This window comes from Ahaetulla prasina, chromosome 6 (genome assembly GCF_028640845.1).
Source record: "Ahaetulla prasina isolate Xishuangbanna chromosome 6, ASM2864084v1, whole genome shotgun sequence".
NCBI lineage: Eukaryota > Metazoa > Chordata > Lepidosauria > Squamata > Colubridae > Ahaetulla > Ahaetulla prasina.
Genome location: NC_080544.1, coordinates 29,798,238 through 29,819,536, shown reverse-complemented (window position 1 = coordinate 29,819,536; position 21,299 = coordinate 29,798,238). Strand labels below are relative to the sequence as shown.

At 40.9% G+C, this 21,299-nt stretch overlaps 1 protein-coding gene across 3 annotated transcripts in view; it reads left to right on the top strand.

Moving 5' to 3' along the window:
- The window catches only part of PRKG1 (protein kinase cGMP-dependent 1), a 1,075,924-nt gene that overhangs the window by 729,286 nt on the left and 325,339 nt on the right, over positions 1-21,299 (top strand). For all 3 annotated transcript variants that reach the window (XM_058187717.1, XM_058187716.1, XM_058187714.1), the window contains one exon: positions 15,597-15,702. In XM_058187717.1, the coding sequence (XP_058043700.1) occupies positions 15,597-15,702 (106 nt within the window). The remainder of the gene's footprint in view (positions 1-15,596; positions 15,703-21,299) is intronic.

Here is a 21,299-nt window from a genome sequence, read left to right as displayed (position 1 = left end):
TTAAAGTCAATATCATGTCCTGTGACTTTAAAGTGTTGGACCAGGGAAGAAGTTGGTTCCTCTTTTTTGAGGAAAATGTCTGTATGTATATGTGTGTGTGTATACACAGACACTGACAACTAATTTATTATAATATATGTATGTATATATATATATAATATATATATATTATAATAAATTAGTTTTCTGTGTCTGTGTATCTGTGTTATTCCTGATAGCTCTTCATGCACTTTTGCTGATTAGCACTGAATGATAAGATGTTATAATTTGTCTACTGGTAAGAAATGAACTATGGGAAGAAGAGATCGTTTATTGAAATATCGAGGGAAGTGATATGTGACTGAAATGGTTTATATTGTCTGGAGCGGAGGGGAAGTCATTCCTTTACATATCTTTTTTTATTTATTTATTTACTTTCCTGTTCACTTTTTAGTTTCTTCTTTTTATTATTCTTGTTTGTACGGTTTTTTATCTTTGTATTTGTAAATGTAAAAGTAATAAATTTATTATTTTTTAAAAAAGAATTTAGTACAGTTTATTGCTACTAAACAATGTGACCAAACCGTTCAACTAAGTATATTTTATTTATTGTACGGAATAGATTCCCCCTGGCCTTGCTGTCTGCACATCTTTTTTGTCATAGTTTCTTTCCATCTATTGCTCCTACAGGCAGGAATAGATCAATCTCTCCTGAAATTTTGTTTGCTTATTTTATGAAAACTCTTCCTTCTTCCCCAATGACTGAAATTTTGCCTGAAGAAAAAAGTAGCCAATTTTTTTAACGAGAATGTATATTTATTGCTTTCCTGTCTTTATCTTAATACTTTTCCTTTGCAAAGTTACTAATCTTCAGTTTGTCAATCCTTCATCGTATCTGGTCAGAACTTTCTTTACTTTTTAGCCTCTCTGAGGGAGATGGATGATTCAGAAATGAAATGAAATGAAATCAATCAATCAATCAATTCTGCCAATTCTGAAATATATCTGTTTTTATTATGCTATATTTACCAGACAGTTCTTGTTACCTTAAAATTAATATTCCATATTGTAAACTTTAGACTTCTTCCTCTCACTTATCATGCAATAATTCCTAATATCTGGTACTCTTAAACCTACCACACATGACCTACTAAAATAACAGCAGAAATATAGAAGAATGATTTATTCATTGCTGCTATCAATTGAGGTTCTGATTCTGGTTTTTGTATCCCAAAACATTGTCCTTTGGTATGAAGGTTTTGTAAAAGATGAGGGTGATGAGGCAAGAACCATCTATCTTCCCTGTTTCCCCCAAAATAAGACATTCCCTGATAATAAGCCCAATCGGGCTTTTGAGTGCATGGCAATAAGGCCAAGTGCTTATTTCAGGGTTCAAAAAAATATAAGACAGGGTCTTATTTTTAGGAAAACATGGTAAGTTAGACGGAACCTTGATGTAAACCCATGTTAGCTGATTCCCAAGGTCTTGAAGAGAACTACCATGAACCAAATAACTTGTAAATAAAGGAATAAGCCTAGAATTTAATGGCAGACCATAAATCCATATGGCACTAGCAATAGCACTTACACTTACATACCACTTCACAGTGTTTTACTACCTTCTCTAAGTGGTTTACAGAGTCAGCATATTGCCCCCAATAATCTGGATCCTCATTTTACTGACCTCAGAAGGATGGAACGGTTCCTTGAGCCTGCTGAGATTTGAATTCCTGAACTGCTGGCAGCCAGCAATCAGCAGAAATTATCCTGCAGTACTGCACTCTAACCACTGCGCCACCATGGCTCAAAGGCTTTGACTTCTCTCCCCATCATTGTTGTGGAAAAATTGTTTGTTTATAAGGCTTAATTTTTGTCTGTAATAAAGATTTCAACCTAGCCAAGTTGCGCCTGAAAATCTTCTGTCAGTTTAAGTCAATTGATGAATATGAGATTGTTCCTGGAGAAATAAAATTTACTGCTGGCTATGAAACTGACAGACTGAGGAATATGAAGCTCTTCAAAACTTGCTAAATTACAGTTCCCAGCAGCCCCAGCTACCAATAGCTTGCCATTAATCTAATTCTTCAAATTATGTGGCAGACAGTACTTAAAATGGGCCTTCTTTCTTTAACTAAGCAGAAGCTTATGGTTTTTTTGCTGTCTCATGGTCACTAACCAGAGGTGGTATTCAGCAGGTTCTGACTAGTTCTGGAAAACCAGTAGTGGAAATTTTGAGTAGTTTGGAGAACCGGTAAATACCACCTCTGACTGGCTGATCATGAGGAAATGGGGATTTTGCAGTAACCTTCCCTTGGAGTGGGGAGGGAATGGAGATTTTACAGTGTCCTTCCCCTGCCATGCCCACCAAGCCATGCCCCCCAAGCCATGCCACGCCCCCCAAGCCACACTCACAGAACCGGTAGTAAAAATATTTGAATCCCATCACTGACATTAGCCATCAGGTGCAAGTAACCAGGAACAAGAGTTGAGTTCAAAGCACTGAAGGTTTATTACATGCTATACCCACAAGAATCTGATCTACTAACGCTCAAGGCAAATTGGCACAAATTGGCACTGTTTGTATACCAATGCGAAGGAGAAGAATTGGCACTTTGCCACCTTTATTGCAAGAAAACAGGACTTAGTAGTGGCTCCGTGTCTGGTCAAGTTTGTCCTTTGTTAAGAGCCAGAAATGCTCTAGACAATTCTTTTCTCATTTCATGTCCTCCTTTAAACCACAGAGAATTATGGGATTTGTGAGAGGAGAGCAAGAGGTTGCCTAGGTGTAATTGAATCCAAGGCTTTACCCCAGGGGTGAAATGCTCCCGGTTCAGACCGGATTGACCAATCCGGTAGTGATGGCGGCGAGTGGTTCGGAGAACCAGTAGCAAAAATCCCTTCTCCCCGCCCATGCCCAGCTGAGCCACGCGATCATCAGAGGTATTATTTTTTACTTTTAAAAACATTTTTTCTTTGGCCGAAAAAATGCTTTTAAAAGTTTTTTTAAAAAAACCTCTGATGATCGCATGGCTTAGCTGTGATCATCAGAACCTTTTAAAAGGATTTTTTTCTACAACCTTTTCAGTCGAAGAGGTTGTAGAAAAAATGCTTTTAAAAGGCTCCTCTGGAGATCCCAGCTGAGTTGTCTGATCATCAGAGACGTTTAAAAGCATTTCCTAATTTATAAATCTGATATTCTTTATCCCAATACTAACCAACTCCAACTCTATTTAATTTTTTAACTTAAACTTGCTGCTCACATCCAGTTAGAAAAAAGCTATGATTCTGAAGACTGTCATTGACTTATAAGAAAAGAAGGTGACACCATACTAGTGGTAGAGGTTTTTGACCTCTTTAGAGCAATTAATGGGTTATATTAAAAATAACTTTAGCCTCAGACCTGTAAAGCTGACTTCATTAGCACACATCAATTTTTAAAAAGTTGGCTTTAAAAGTTTAAAAACTTAATATGGTCTACAATATGAAAATGAATTATCCTTTTTACTTGTGTTTTACAAACAGCTCTCTATTACATAGGCATTCTATAATCACTTTGCCATTTTTGAACCTAGCGTGGCAGCTTGGAAAAATAAACCTATTACTGATATGAGCAAACATAATTTTTCTGTTGTGCAATTTTATATTTTTTTTAATTCAGGGCATATGCTGTCAACTAGTCACATACAAATATGGAGGCTGCTCACCCATTCTTCATACCGTTCTAATGTACTTACAAATTACTGTATTCAGGTTTCATATCATTCTCTAAGATAGATTGAATATCAACTCTCAGCCTTTTCATAATATTCAGAGGCAAATTTACCCAGCAGTATTTTAAATCTGATTTTTATTGCAAAGAAGAAATGGTCTGAAGTTTGCAATAAAAATGCCTATTTTTTTACATGATTCTAAAGTGACATTTAACTTGATTTTTATTGAACATCGGACACATAATCAAAATTTAATATCAAAACAAAACAAAGTGAGATAATGAAAGAGAATCATGAAGAAACTTACATTTTATGAATTAAAACAACCAAAGATCACCTTGAAGTGACCTGAGAAACTTGAGAAACTTGCTCAGTTAGATGTGGTGGCTCAGTGGCTAAGACACTGAGTTTGTTGATCGATAGGTCGGCAGTTCAGCAGTTCGAATCCCTACTGCCGCGTAATTACTTGTCCCAGCTTCTGCCAGCCTAGCAGTTCAAAATCACGTAAAAAATGCAAGTATAAAAATAGGGACCACCTTTGGTGGGAAGGTAACAGCATTCCGTGTGCCTTTGACATTTAGTCATGCTGGCCACATGACCATGGACAGCGCTGGCTTTTCAGCTTTGAAACAGAGATGAGCACCCCTCCCTAGAGTGGGGAACAACTAGCACATATATGCAAGGGGAACCTTTACCTTTTATCTTTAGACTTAGAAGGATCTGCAAATCCAGACCTTCATTTAAACCAGTGTTTCTCACCTTCCACATTTTTAAGATGTCTGAATTTCAACACCTAGAATTCCCCATCCAGTACTGAAGTCCAGACATCTTAAAGTTTTTCACGATGATAAACACTAAGTTAAACTCTGGCTAAATATCCAAAACATAATTTATATCCATGATTTGTTATAAGCTTCTTTATTCTAGTCATGGGTTCCTTTGATTTCTGAGATTTCTAAACCCATGGGCAGGAGGAGGGTGGATTTATTGAAGTGTCTCCTAAAAGCAGGGGTGTCAAACTGGTGATGACATGTTGTCATCACGTGACATATTGAAGTTTTTTCTCCCTTCACTAACTCAGGGGTGGGTATGACCAGCACGTGATGTATCCGGCCCGAGGGCCGCGAATTTGACACCCCTGCCTAAAAGTGTTGAAAAATCTGCCTTCTTTGAATGCCTCTGTTGTGTCTGCGCCCCCCAAGCTGGGCCACCTGCTAGAAAGTGACTTGGAAAGTGAGGGGGAAGGGCCATCAGGACTTACCCCGGGAGCACCAGCTTTCCTGGCTCAGCTCCAGGAGCCAGCGGCAGGTCAGGTGGAGAAGATAACAAGGCCTCTGTCCCCTGACTCTTTCCCCCCCAGGCCACACCTCCAGACCCAGCTGATGGCAATCAGGCCTGGCTGGACCCTAGGTTTCGTAGGCAGGAGAGGCAGGAACAGCAGAAGCAGGGGTGGGGCAGGCCTAGGAAGTGCTGAGTCATGGAGCCACACCCCACAGGATATAAATGCAGCAAGAGCTGTTGTGCCTCTTCGTAGCAGTCAAATCAATTGCTTAACTAAGAGCTGAAATACTGTTTGTTTCTGGGTGACTCATCGGCGTCGAGGGAGATAACAGAGACATTTGGCAGATGCTCGCTAGTTTGCTGCCAGAGCTGATAGTGCTGGCTAATTAAGCCATCACTTGGACGGAGACAAGGGGGGACAGAACAGCCTCCCCTGGTGTCTTCAAGGGAATCTGATCAGTTATTTACCAAACTGTTGTAGGTATATTCAAACAATTAAAGAGGGTAACTTGGGGAAAGCCCCCAGGCTGACTCATTGAGCCTTTTTAAGGATGTGGCTATTTTAATGCTTGTTCTGAATGATCGCACGGCTCTCATAACCATTAGACATGATAGACTACAGTGCAAGCCAATTTAATCTGTCTTTAATAAGGAGTTTGTAGATGAAATGTAATAGCATATGGTTGTACAAAAAAAAAACACCTCCCAGACGGCTTGTTTCAGGCAGAAAGCACATTAGAAAGAATTCCCTGAGGTATTTTTGTCTAACCCTGCTTACGCAGGAAACCTTATACCACTTCAAATGCTTATCCAATATCTTCTTAAAACTTCCAGTGTTAGAGCATTCACAACTTCTGGAGGCAAGTTGTTCCACTGGTTAATTGTTCTAACTGTCAGGAAATTTCTCCTTAGTTCTAGGTTGCTTCTCTCCTTGATTAGTTTCCACCCATGCTTCTTGTCCTGCCCTCAGGTGCTTTGCAGAATAGTTTGATTCCCCTTCTTTGTGGCAGCCCTGAGATATTGGAATGTTCCTATCATGTCACCCCTAAACTAGACATACCCAGTTCACATGCCCGTGAGGCGTCTTGCTTGCATGTCACACACACGCACCGCTGGGAAAAAAAAAAAGGATGGAAGGAAGGAAGGAAGGAAGGATGGATTGATGGATGGAGGCGACCGCTTTGAAGCGCAACCCTTCTCCCGCAACTAAGGGGGGGTGTCAATGTTTTCCCCAATCCTAGGGTGTGGGGAAACAGTCATTCTTTCTTCCCCCCTAGTCTCTCCCGAGATCGCACTGCAGCGCCCATCATCCCCAGCCGGCAATCTGAGCTCGTGCCATCGATGTGGTCCTTGAACTTCCCCCTCCTTGTTTCTAACCCAGCCTAGGATGGCGGCGTGGAGGGTATGGTGGTGGTAAACGACCAGGAGAAAGCTTTGCTCTTTTCGAGAGGTCCTCTTGGAAGGCTGCCTTGGAAAGGGAAAGTGGGAGGGGCAGAGATTTCTCCTCAAAGGTCCCCTTGGAAGGCTGGGTTGGAAAGGGAAAGTGGGAGGGGCAGAGATTTCTTCCTCTCGGGTCCCCTTGGAAGGCTGGGTTGGAAAGGGAAAGTGGGAGGGGCAGAGATTTCTTCCTCGGGTCCTTCTAGAGTCCTTGAGAAACTGATATCATACAAGGTTAATAAATTATACTCCTCCTCCTCATTGATGAGTTTTCATCCTGAAATTGATTGAAACATTGTACCATCATATGCTGCCATAGTATAGTGTTAACAACATCTGTAAAGATGATATATGAGCATGACACTAAGTTTTTCTATATTTCCCCTTTATTGAAAAACTTCCATCATGCTTCTTTCTGAAAACAAAGGTCATTATAATATACCTCATTATATATTTGATTTGATGATATTTCAGTTAATAAATACCATTTAAGGTGTTAAGCTTCCTTTCTTTTCAGCAGCAAAGTGAATTACAACTTTAAAGAACTTTATTACTTTATATTCATTTATTTTAAGTATAGATTTTAGATTTTTAAACAAATATGTTTAGAGCTTTTATATCTTTCAAGTTATTCAAATTATCCCTCAGCAGGTATATAATGGCATCCAATTCCAATATCATGTTGGGGCTTTTGAGCAAGGGAGGAGGAACGCAGCACCACCTTTCGCTGGCATTCCGGGATTTCCCCTTTGTTTAGAGCTGGGAATCCTCCTTCCCCCTTTTGCACTTTTATTGTTTTTCGTTCAAATAAATATTCATGTTATTTTACTTGGCTCTATCTTTATTTTTTACAGTGACCAGTAGCTGCCTCATTTCCCACCCTCGGCTTATACTCGAGTCAATAGTTTTCCCAGTTTTTGTGGTAAAATTAGGTGCCTCGGCTTATACTCGAGTATAAGCCGTATATACTCGAGTATAAGCCGTATATACTCGAGTATAAGCCGATCCGAGTATAAGCCGAGGTCCCCAATTACCCCAAAAACTGGGGTAAACTGGGACTCGAGTATAAGCCGAGGTGGAAATGAGGCACCTGTTGGGGAAACCCTCCTCCCTCAGCTGAGAAGGCTGGCGGCTCCCCGCCCGCCTCTCACTGCACCGGCAGGGCTTCAGTCCGGTAAAATGTGAAAAAGAAAAAAACTCGAGTATAAGCCGTATATACTCGAGTATAAGCCGAGGGCTTAAAAAAACTTGAGTATAAGCCGTATATACTCGAGTATAAGCCGAGGGACGTTTTCAGCACAAAATGTGCTGAAAACTCGCTTATACTCGAGTATAAGCCGTATATACTCGAGTATATACGGTATATACGGTAAATGTTCTAAAATGGCTTCAAGGGCAACAGATTTAGAATTAGCCAAACAAAGATGATTAGAGGGCTGGAGGCTAAAACATATGAAGAACGGTTGCAGGAACTAGGTATGTCTAGTCTGATGAAAAGAAGGACTATGAATGACATGACATCCAATATCTCAGGGGCTGCCATAAAGAAGAGGGAGTCAAGCTATTCTCCAAAGCACCCAAAGGCAGGACAAGAAGCAATGGGTGGTTTCTTCTTGCACAAGAAGCAATGGGTGGTTGCAAGGAGAGAAGCAACTTAGAACTAAAGATAAATTTCCTGACAGTTAGAACAATTAATCAGTGGAACAACTTGCCTGCAGAAGTTGTGAATGCTCCAACACTGGAAGTTTTTAAGAAGCGGTTGGATAACCATTTGTCTGAAGTGGTGTAGAGTTTCCTACCTTGGGAGTTGGACTAGAAGACTCCAAGGTCCCTTCCAACTCTGTTATTCTATTCTATTCTATTCTATTCTATTCTATTCTATTCTATTCTATTCTATTCTATTCTATTCTATTCTATTCTATTCTATTCTATTCTAGCCAGGGCACAAATATGCTTTCTTACTGTGCATATTCATTTAAAGTTTAGCTGATCAAATCACCATTTTTATGGTTAGATTATAATTTTTGTATGGAAAAATGTGTGTAATACATAAAGCTATAGATTTTCTAGTTCTGCCTTGAAAATGTTCTTCCTCACATTGTATTAAGACACCTACTTTAGAAAAAATATGATTTGTAATCTTACATTTAGTTCTTGTTTCTGTTCCATTTGATAAACTCCAATAATATGTGCTCACTGGAAAAAATGACAACGAAGCTTATCTTAATCTTAAAAATTATCCCAAATTATCTGGGGATAATCTTCCATTGGTGATGACCTCAGAGCTATGAAAGTGTTAGGATTACTCTTCCATTTATGATGTGTATGTATGTATGTAGATAGTATATAAATAATATATAAATAATCTGTCCATTACCCAAGCTGAAGGTGATTTATTGAAGGATGCGTGGGAGGTTTTTTTTTTTTTTTTTTTAGAAAAGAGTAATATGAAGCATATGGATTCATTTAGAGAATTAGGAAAAAAGAAATAGATGAGACAACATGACAAATTCCATTGGCAGACGTCTAAGTGATTGTTTAAGCCCGCTTTAAACTCAGGACAGCACACTTCCTCTATTCATTCTGTATTCCTTTGGTCATCTTGCATGTCACTCAGAGCATTTGCTATGCAGCACCATGCATCTGGTGATGAATTCATTCAGAGCACTGAAAATCCCGGCTTGAAAAGATAAATGGCAATCAAAACAGCTAATGCAAACGGTTTACAAATTGCACATGAAATCACTGAAATGTTTAACTTTTTAAAAAATCTCTCTCATGCTGTGTGTCTATTCATAGTTTTGAAAAAACCCTTCCTCTGTCTGCCCTTTCCCCATTTCTGATGCATGAACTGTTTCTTTTTTGTAAGGACTGGAAAAATAGAGAATAGAGCCTTGGAGGTCTTCTAGTCCAACCCCCAGCTCAAGCAGGAGATCCTATACATGTGACGGTGAACCTATGGCACGTGTGCCAGATGTGGCCTGCAGAGCCCTCTCTGTGGGTTCGCACACATGTTGTTGCCCAGCCCACCTCCAATCATGTTTCTACATTGCGTTTCACTCAATCAATTCCAACTTCTTGTGAAAGAAAAAGATCTCGCAAAGTTGGGATTGATTGAGTGAACTTTTTCACTTGCGCACTTCACAATAGGGGAGGCGGGGTCCCGTCCTCCTCCAGAAGCCCATTACAATGCGGAGCCACAATGCGACCCGTGTGGCTCTTTCACCCCTCTGCTGCAGTTCCATCACTCTGTCGCAGCAGAGGGTTGAAAGAGCTGTCGCCCTGTTGCGGCAGTGTGATGGGCATAGCCTTAGTGTGAGAGTGAAGTGCCCCTGCACTTGCCTTTGCACGGCAACAGCATTCCGCCTTCATCGCAGTACATTTGCTGTTGCTGCCAGCAAAGAGGGCTAGGAGAGAATGGCAGGGATGGATCTTGCAGGGTGGGGGCCATCCCCCAAACATGGCCTTCTTCCTCCCTCGATGGTGGGGCCAAGAGAAAGAAGGGCCAGCGTGGGAAAGCGCTCCTCTCCCCTGGCTGAGCGCTGAGCACAAAAGCCAGCGGGAGGGGTGGCATGATGATGATAAAAGCAATATTCTTAGGAATAGAAAATACCTAGCTTAATCCATTATCTCAAACAAAGAATATCAAGTCTATCGATCAGATCGGGAAAACCGAAGAGGTGGTGGAGTGGCTATCTTTTACAAAAAGACACTGAATCTAAAAAATATCCAAGTAGCACATAAACTCTCTCTTCCTGAAACCATAGTATGCGACCTATCCCTTGACACTACTCTTCGATTCTTACTATGCTACAGAGCCCCCGACTATGACATTACCCACGCAAATATGCTAACCTCAATGCTAACATGGACTACCTCTTGCCCATACCCTCTTATCTTCCTTGGTGACTTAAATCTACCTCTCATTAACTGGACAACCAATGAATGTTCAACTGACCCAATCCATACTACACTATACAACGCTGTTACAAACCTAGGTCTTGAACAACTTGTAACTAACAATACAAGACTCAACAACTGCCTTGACCTCATCTTCTGCAACAATCCAAACTCAATTTACGGAATACAAATTAAAGAACCTTTTTCAAACAGTGACCACTGCATGATTGATTTTCGTCTCAATATACGTCCATACTTAATTCGCCATAACACCAGAACTCCCAACTACAACTTCAAGAAAGCCAATTACGACCTTATAAACAACGATCTTTCACTTCTGAACTGGCAAAATCTGTTTGCAACCTGCATAACCGCTGATGACCTCTATAGAATCTTCCTACTTGAAATCAATAGAGTCATTAAATTATATGTACCACGAATGACCACCATGTCCAAGAAAAACAAACTACCCATATCAATAAAAAAGCTTCAATCAAAAAAATCCTCTGGAAAAGAAACAAAAAAGGCTATGTTACAAACTTCAGAAACCGTTACAGAAACATATGCAACCAAATTAAAACTGAATGCACAAATTACCACACCAAGCAAGAAGAAAACCTTCTACGCACAAATTCCAATCGTGCCTTTTATAATTTTGTCAACAGTAAACTTAAAGATTCAAGATCCATCCCACCACTAAAAGATTCTAACAACAAAGAATGCAATGACGAAACAGTCAAAGCAAACCTCTTCAACATTTTCTTTGGCTCAGTTTTTGTTAACTCCGATAACACATATCCAACATTCCACAAACGAACCAGCAATGACTATGATGATTTAACTCATATAGATTTCACAGAAGACAACGTTGGTAAAGCTCTTCACAACTTAAAACCATCGCTTTCTATTGGACCTGATGGTCTATGTGCATATTTCTTAAAAACTTTCCATTAATATAGCTGAACCCCTAAGTATTATCTTTGATAAAGCTTTCACTACCAGTTCTCTTCCCAAACTTTGGTCACTAGCCACAGTCATCCCCGTCTTCAAAAAAGGAGACCCCAGCTTAGTCGAAAACTACAGACCGATCTCCCTTTGCTCGTCACCTGCAAAGTCATGGAATCTATCATCAATCAATCCATTACCTCACACTTAGAAACTAACAACCTACTCTCCAACAAACAATTTGGTTTCAGGAAAAAGTTATCATGTAACTTACAACTTCTCCACTGCAAAAACATATGGACTTCAAATCTAGATCAAGGCAAATCAATAGATGCAATCTACATAGACTTCTGCAAAGCTTTTGACTCAGTAGTACACGATAAACTTCTCCTTAAACTAACATCCTATGGCATCTCAGGACCCCTCCACAAATGGATATCTGCTTTTCTGTCTAACAGACAACAAGTGGTCAAAATTGGCAATGCTTTATCAAATCCTGTTCCTGTCAAGAGTGGCGTTCCTCAAGGCAGCGTCCTTGGACCAACACTCTTTATTCTATACATTAATGATCTTTGTGACCATATCTCAAGTAATTGTGTTCTCTTTGCTGACGATGTCAAACTATTTAACACCACAGACAACACTTCTATCATTCAAAACGACCTTGACCATCTAACCGCTTGGTCTAAAATTGGCAGCTCAAATTTCAACCAGCAAATGCTCAGTCTTACATATAGGAAAAAGAACTCTAAAACTAAGTACATACTAGATGGACATTACCTTACAGACGACCCCATCCCGTTAAAGACCTTGGAGTTTTCATGTCAAATGATCTAAGTGCCAAAGCCCACTGCAACTACATAGCAAAAAGCTCTAAGAGTTGTAAACCTAATTTTATGTAGCTTCTTTTCCAAAACACCACACTACTAACCAGAGCATATAAAACATTTGCTAGACCAATTCTAGAATACAGCTCACCTGTTTGGAACCCTCACCACATCTCTGACATCAATACAATTGAACGTGTCCAGAAATATTTTACAAGAAGAGTTCTCCATTCCTCTGAAAACAACAAAATACCTTATCCCACCAGACTTGAAATCCTAGGCTTAGAAAACTTGGAACTCCGTCGCCTTCGACAAGACCTAAGTTTAACTCACAGAATCATCTATTGTAATGTCCTTCCTGTCAAAGACTACTTCAGCTTTAATTGCAATAATACAAGGGCAACCAATAGATTTAAACTTAATGTAAACCGCTTTAATCTAGATTGCAGAAAATACGACTTCTGCAACAGAATCATCAGTGCTTGGAATACTTTACCTGACTCTGTGGTCTCTTCCCATAATCCTAACAGCTTTAACCAAAAACTTTCTACTATTGACCTCACCCCATTCCTAAGAGGACCATAAGGGGCGTGCATAAGCGCACAAACGTGCCTACCGTTCCTGTCCTATTGTTTTTCTTTTCTTCTTCCTATATATGTTTATATGTGTATATACTATATAATCTTTTTGTATGATGTTGTGACAAAATAAATAAATAAATAAATTAATTTCCATTATTACATTAAACATACTGATACGACTGGTAGATGAAAGCATGTGGAACAGACACCACAATTTGGTAGAAGAATTGTTCCAAATTGTTTAACTAGCAGTTGTATCAAGAGAAAAAAATTAAATGGGCATTCTTTTCTTCTTTTCTGATTTAATGAATTGTTCGTTCCTGATTTTATGGTTGGAAACTGGTTGGAAACGGATATGCATTAACCTACCAATAATCCTCAAGAGTCTCAGTGAAATCATTCTCTCTGTAGGTGTGCATGCAATTGGATAGTAATAATACAATCTAATTCTGTCTATACTTATTCAGAATGAAAGTCTGTTAAATTAAATTGAACTTTCTTTGTAATATGCATGCATAGGTTTGCTGCCTAAGGTTGCAATCCTATTTTCATTCATAAAAGAAGTAATAAATTCCATTAAATACACTGACTCCTACAAAATGTTACATTTCACCAATTAGATATCAGGCAACCAACTTAGTAGTTTTTCCTTATAAATAAGTATCCCAGACTTGGAGGATTTGGGTCCCTCCCCCTCATTTCTCTGTAAGAAGATGAATTTTAGAAAAGAAGCAGCTGGAAGGGGTTTTTTAATCCTCCGATCAACCTTTGAATTAAAGTATCATGAGGCCACTTTGGAAGAAGTAAAAACAAGAATCCACTGGAAATTAAGCTGGAAAGTACGGAGCATAATTTAGTTCTAAACTTCCTGAGTTTGCTTTGCATACATCTACATTTTTCAGTATTTTTCTAGTGTACTTGGGTTATTTATTTGTTTATATTATATCTCACCTGTTGTTCAAGAGTTCAAGGTAATTCTTTGCTCCAACTCAACAACAATGTGAGTTCGGATGTAAATGAGACAGAATGATAGGCCCAAAGTCATCTCCTGCCTCGGTTTCCCTAGTGCCTGAGCAAGTAGCACTCCAGTCTTAACAATTAATTTCTATCAAAAGGATCTTTTGAATATAGTTTCATTTCTAAACAATCCTGTTTACATGCAATGCCCCCAATTACTTTCTTAAAACAATATTTCTGTTGTATTTAAGCAAATGATACTATTCCTAGTTTAGTCATCAGTTTCTAGAACTTCTTTTTCTTGTGCCACATCCATCATCGGACATTGGTGATCATGTTGGCAAACCTATTTTTATCGACAGCCACACAAAAAAGTGCTGCTGAGTTTTGTCCAAACCAGTCCCTTAAATTGTGAAGCTATGATGTTCGTCTTCTGCCTTGACTTCATTTGCCTTCAATCTTTCCTTGGAGGATTAAGTGAAGTATACCGTATTTTTCTGAAATATTTTGCTTTTTTATGGTTTGGATGATTTCCCTTGGCTTTCCTAGGCTGCTTATCACCTCCTCATTTTTGATCCCAATCTTGACAATTTTAAGATGTGTAGACTTCAACTCCCAGAATTCCCCAGCATGCATGCTGGATGAGGAATTCTGCAAATTGAAATCCACACAATATAACATTGCTAAGTCTGGGTTAGGGTTAGGGTTAGAACCAGTGGGAAAATTCTTTTTTTTCCCTACCAGTTCTGTGGGCGTGGCTTGTTGGGCATGGTATGGCTTGGTGGGCGTGGCAGGGAAAGGATACTGCAGAATCTCCATTCCCACCCCACTCTGGGGCCAGCTAGAGGTGGCATTTGCTGGTTCTCCGAACTACTCAAAATTTCCCCTACCAGTTCTCCAGAACCTGTCAAAACCTGCTGGATTTCACCCCTGGTTAGAACATTTCGAACACTTCAAAGACGAAGTGACTGGTGAAAATAATCTGGAATTTTTCCTTTTGACTGCTTCCTTTTTAAACGCCTCCTTTCATTTATATTATCCACTAAATTGTCCTACCTGTCAATGACTACTTCAGCTTCAATCACAACAATACACCAGCACACAATAGAGACAAACTTTAGGTAAACCGCACCAAACTTGATTGCAGGAAATACAACTTCAGCAACAGAGTGGTCAATGCCTGGAATACACTACCTGACTCTGTGGTTTCTTACCCAAACCCCCAAAATTTTAACCTTAAGACTGTCTACTGTTGACTGCACCCCATTCTTAAGAGGTCTGTAAAGGGTGTGCGTAAGCGCACCAACGTGCCTACCATCCCTGTCCTAATGTCCCCTTTTATTCGTACCCATTTCATGTATTAATAACCATGTTTATACCTGTATCTGTTATCTAATACGTGCTTGACAAAATAAATAAATCAAATCAAATATATAAAGGTATCCCACTGGAATATACATTGTTTCCCATCATTGCGATTTAGACAATCTTGTAAGTCCTTTGTTCAATGAAAAAAAGAAAATTCTAGAACCAAATCCAAGAAGGTGCAAGTCCACATTGGTGTACTGCATTAAAAAAAAACAAAAAAACAACAAAACAAAACAAAACCCTAAGCCAGCATTATTTGAACACCTGAAGACATAACTAATTGCCTAAGGGATTAATGAGAAGTGATTTATTTTGGGCATTCATTAATAAAATTATAATCCTATCTTTTTTTAAAAAACAACAACAACACATGACTTCTCTGGAAAATTGCCTCCAGTTTTAGGATGAATTATTTATCTCAAGTTACAATGAGGAATTAATGAATACAGACCATAATATAAATTGCCCAACATGTTTTGTTTCACTTTTCTTGGTTTGAAAACAGGAAAAGCAAATAATAATTTTCTCATTGGTTCTGCAATTTACAAAGTTTTTTTCTTAAATAAAAATATGCTAATCAAAATTCCACTTGTCATTTTTTTCCCCCCCAGCTCTCGTAAATGTGAAACTTTGGGCTATTGATCGGCAATGTTTCCAAACAATAATGATGAGGACTGGCCTTATCAAGCATACAGAGTATATGGAATTTTTAAAAAGGTATGGCACTAGTTTACATATTTGTCTTGTTGGAGGGGGAGCTTGTGAATGAGCGTTCATTCTATTCAACATTTTTAATTTGTTCTTTTAATTACATTGGGATAAGAGCTTGAAAATAGGGCACAGTGGTTGAAGGTCACAGATTCATTATTGTTTGCCTTTTATCATAGTAGCTATTCCTCTTAAGGTTGGTAGCAGAAAAGTAAGTAACAGAATAAATACAGCAATCATAGAAAGAGCAATGTTTACAGATCCATTAGGAATTTCTCTTTTAAGAACAGATTTATTCAAGATACAGAATAATTGTCTTTCTTAAAAACATAATACGGCCCAATGCTTTTTAAAATAATATTTAATAATAATATATCTTAAAAGTATGCATTTGTATCTCTCACATAGAGGCGTTACTGTTTGCTTTGGGGATGTACAAAATGGAATGTGAATGAAGTAGAAAACGGGAGAGATTTAGTGATGCGTATTTTACTTTTATTAAATTTGAATTTAAGCCCCTTGAAAAGGATTCAAGTAGTTTTGATTTCCCTAATGCAGTATCAAAGTGTTAGAAAGTTGAGATATATAATTATACAAGAATCAAATATATTAACATAAATCTCCTTTAATTAAAAGTTATTAAAGGCTGGAAATATAAGCTCCTTCATTTAGGCCCCCCTCATTCACGATCTCATACAGGAGGGTGGTACGGACCTTATTGGCATTTCAGAGACCTGGTTGGGCACAGAAGGGGGGGTACCCCTTATAGAAATGTGCCCACTGGATTTCTGTACGTTCCATCAGCCGAGGACCCAGGGCAATTGTTATTAACGGTGTCTGTGGCCGAGGGAGGCCACTGTACCACAGATAGATGGCTGTGAATCCCTCTTTGTAGAGTGGGGTCGAGGGATACAGGTGGGCCTGCTGATCACGTACCTGGCTCCCTGCGGCGTGACAGCGGCCCTGCCTGAGCTGCTGGAGGTGATAGCCGGGCTGGCGGTTGATACCCCCAGACTTATTGTTATGGGGGATTTCAACCTGCCATCGCTCGGCGAGGTATCGGCAGCAGCTCAGGAATTCAGAGCCTCCATGACGGTCTTGGGCCTGATCCAATTAGTTGAGGGTCCCACTCACATTGGAGGAAACACACTGGACTTAATTTTTGTCTCTGGACAGTGGCTGAGTGATTTAGATGTAAGGGAATTAGTCGTTCAACCCTTGTCACTCTCTTCTTCGACTGGACCTTCGAACCGCCTATCCCCATTGCAGGGAGTCGGAACCAATATGTTGGTTCCGTTCCAGGCGCCTGATGGACCCGGAGAGGTTCCTGACGGAGCTTGGGCCTATTCCTGAGGCCCTGGCCCACGACTTGGCTGAGGAACTCGTCGCCGCCTGGGAAAGGGCGGTAGTGGGGGCCTTGGACCGTATCGTGCCTTTGCGGCCTCTGACCCGGCGCTGTTCTTGACTGGCTCCTTGGTTTTCTGAGGAGCTGAGAGAGATGAAGCGCCGGAGAAGACGCCTGGAGAGTGTCTGGAGGGCCAGCCATTCCGCCTCTGATCAAACAGTAGTAAGGTCTCATATTCAGACCTATCTAGTGGCGATAAGGGCAGCGAAACGGGAATATTTCGCCGCTCTCATCGCATCGGCAGATAATTGCCCAGCTGCCTTGTTTAGGGTGATCTGCTCCCTTCTCTCTCAAGGGGCGAGGGAGGACCTCTTGCAAGGTCGTGCTGAGTATTTTGGACAGTATCTGCACGATAAAAACGCTCAGATTAGGGAGGGGCTGGACACAGACTGGGTAGATTCAGATGGGTGGACGGGGGCAGGTCTTGAGGTTGTCAGCTGGGAGGAGTTTGATCCTGTGGCTCCCGAGGACATGGACAGGATACTGAGGAGGTTGAGAGCAACCACATGTTTACTGGACCCGTGTCCCTCCTGGCTGGTACTGGCCACACAGGAGGTTACACGAGGCTGGCTTCAGGGAATTATTAATGCTTCTTTGAGGGAGGGTGTCTTTCCGACTGCCTTGAAAGAGGCGGTGGTGAGACCCCTCCTCAAGAAGCCTTCCCTGGACCTGGCTGTTTTAGCGAACTACCATCCGGTCTCCAACCTTCGCTTTGTGGCGAAGGTTGTTGAGAGTGTGGTTGCATACCAGCTCCCTCTGTACCTGGATGAAACTGTCTATCTGGACGCGTTCCAGTCTGGTTTCCGACCTGGGTACAGCATGGAGATGGCTTTGGTCGCGTTGGTGGATGATCTCTGGAGGGCTCGGGACAGGGGTTGTTCCTCTGTCCTGGTCCTATTGATCTCTTGGCGGCTTTTGATACCATCGACCATGGTATCCTGCTGCTGCGGCTAGAGGGGTTAGGGGTGGGAGGCACCGTTTTTCAGTGGTTCTCCTTCTTCCTCTCGGGCCGATCGCAGACGGTGTTGGCGGGGGGGCAGAGGTCGACCGCGAGGCACCTCCTATGTGGGGTGCCACAGGGGTCGGTCCTCTCACCCCTCCTGTTCAACATCTATATGAAGCCGCTGGGCGAGATCATCCGTGGTTTTGGGGTGCAGTGTCATCTGTATGCTGATGATACACAGCTGTACATTTCCACCCCAAACCACCCCAATGAAGCCGTCGAAGAGATGTCCCGGTGTCTGGAGGCCGTGCGAGTCTGGATGGGGAGAAACAGGTTCCGGCTCAACCCTTCCAAGACCGAGTGGCTGTGGATGCTGGCATCCCGGTATACTCCATCGCTGACTGTGGGAGGTGAGTCATTGGCCCCCACGGCGAAGGTCTGCAATCTGGGCATTCTTCTGGATTCATGGCTGTCATTGGAAGATCAAACGATGGCCGTCGCCAGAGGAGCTTTTTATCAGGTCCGCCTGATTTGCCAGTTGCGGCCGTTCTTAGACCGGGATGCCCTATGCATGGTCACTCATGCCCTTGTAGCCCTTGTAGTCCCGTCTGGACTACTGTAACGCTCTCTACATGGGGCTCCCCTTGAAGAGCACCCGGAGGCTTCAGCTGGTCCAGAATGCAGCTGCGCGGGTGATAGAGGGATCAAATCGAGGCTCCCATATAACACCACTCCTGTGTAGACTGCACTGGCTTCCGATGGTCTTTCAGGTGCAATTCAAGGTACTGGTTACCACCTTTAAAGCGCTTCATGGCATGGGACCTGGCTATTTACGGGACTGCCTACTGTGACCGACGGCCTCCAAGCGACCAGTGTGCTCCCACAGAGTGGGCCTCCTCGGGGTGTCGTCGGCTAGACAATGTTGGCTGGTGACCCCCAGGGGGAGGGCCTTCTCTGTGGCGGCCCCAACCCTCTGGAACGAATTACCACCAGGTATTCGCCAACTCCCTGATGTCCGGACTTTCTGACGCGAGCTGAAAACATGGCTGTTTCATTGTGCAGGACTGGCCTGATAGTTTTAATTGGGAATTTTAAACGGGTTTTAAGGAATCAGCCTAAATTTAAATATTTCATTTTAAACTATTTTAGTGTTTGTAAAATTGTTTTAATATGGCTATAAACCGTCCTGAGTCCTTCGGGAGAAGGGTGGTATAGAAATATAAACAAATAAATAAATAAATAAATAAATTAGGAAAAAAGAAAGGAGCGCTAGTAGAAAGGTTTAAATAGCCAACAGGTCACTGGTATTGTCTGGGTAACAGAATTCACATTATTTTTCCAGTGTTTTTATTATTGCAATCATTGGAGAAAAACAGCAACCTTTTGAATGAAGGTTTAATTTGCAAAAACCATTCCCAAGTTAAGTTAAACATATTTTGCTCAATTTTGTAATTAGGAAAACGGGAAGACATTAATAATAAACATTCAGTTTAATTTATAATTGGATTGGCATATCTTGTGCAGGAAAGACTGATGAGTCATACTCTTGTGTGGAGTTTCAGGGCACTATGTTCCACAGAAATTAGTGTGCTGCACTCCATTTTTGTCTTAATTCTAATTGATTGTATTGTATTTGGGACTGCTCCTTAATAGCATTGGAAAAAGCAGAGACGTTACAGAGCACTGATATCGCAATGTTTCTGTCACGGTCTGAGGTCAAGATGAATGCAGTGTCGTAAGCAATTACACAAAACCCAAGTTTCCAGGATATAGTTCTGTGATGGTTATGTGCAAGTAGAACGTAACCTTGAGTAAATATAATCTAGTTACGATTGGATAAAAATCCTGCTTAGTCTTTAAAAAGGGCTCAGATCTGTTGGGTAGATGGCTAGAAAACTATTATATTAAGCCTTTCTGTAGCCTTCAAATTGAACCTTTATTATGATCATAAATCAGAAGGGTAAGATACAAAGAATTAAAAAGTATGAAAGATACACATTTTTAAAGAATACAAATAAAAGTTAAAAAAATGAAATGAAATGAAAATCAAAAAGGAATTTTTTAAAAAAAAATCTAAAAAGAGGACTAGAGCAATAGGTGGATATGAGGGAGCATGGCAAATTAAATCTAACACAATAAAAATTACTCTACTATTATGAGTGAAGTGGTTATTAAAGTCACCTTCTGACAGATTTTAAGCGCTATTGTGTAGAACCTGGAAACATTGTATATTATGGTAGGATTGGTGTCAGCAAGTAGCTGGGAGGTGAATGAATGTCTCTGTATACAGACACGGAAGAAATACATGTTCTATTGTTTCTGCAGGTCCAAAGTTGTGACGTAGAGTATTTCTGGGTAGAAGAATCTTCCTGAATTGCTCTTCAAGTACAGCTGAGGAGAGGGTGTGATATAGTGCCACAGTAGAAGCCTTTTGGTGGTTATGTACTTTGAACAGTGGTGGGATTCAAGTAATTTAACAATCGGTTCTCTGCCCTAATGATTTCTTCCAACAACCAGTTTGCCAAACTGCTCAGAAAGTTAACTGATTCTCCCGAAGTGCTGCGAACTGGCTGAATCCCACTACTGACTTTGAGGTTACTTAAGTATGCCATAGGAGACATGGAATTTCCATTGGGTTCAGTGTCAGTGGAGGTTGAAGACTTAGCTAGGTCCAATTGACACTCTGTCTGCTATATGTTGTTTAATGAGTGCTTTGGTTTGATCATACCCAGAGTGGAAGACCTGGAGAGAAGCCCAAGGACGAGATTTTAGTTGCCACTTTCATTTGGATTGAAAATCCAACTCATAATTAATGGGACAAAGTCAAAGGGGAGAAAAGGATAGCCTGAGCCAGCAGTTGAGTACACACTCTAGTGCAGTGGTTCTCAACCTTTATAGTGCTGTGACCCCTTTAATACAATTCCCCACGATGTGGCGACCCCAACCATAAAATTATTTTTGTTTTGAATTTATCGCGCCTGAAGCCGTATTGGCTAGCGATCTGAACTGCTTGCGATTGCCTTGAGGACGGAGGCATTAAAGTGGAGACTCCTCCCCTATTAAGTTTATCGTGCCTGAAGCCAGATTAGGCTAGCGATTGGGAGTGATTGCAGCTGGCTTGAGAGGGAGACATCAGAACAAAGATTTCTCTCTTTTTAAATTCATTGCGCCTGAAGCCGAATTTGGCTAGCGATTTGAAGAGCCTGCAGCTGGCTTGTGGAGTCAACCATTGGAGCGCGATTCTTCGACTCGCAAGTA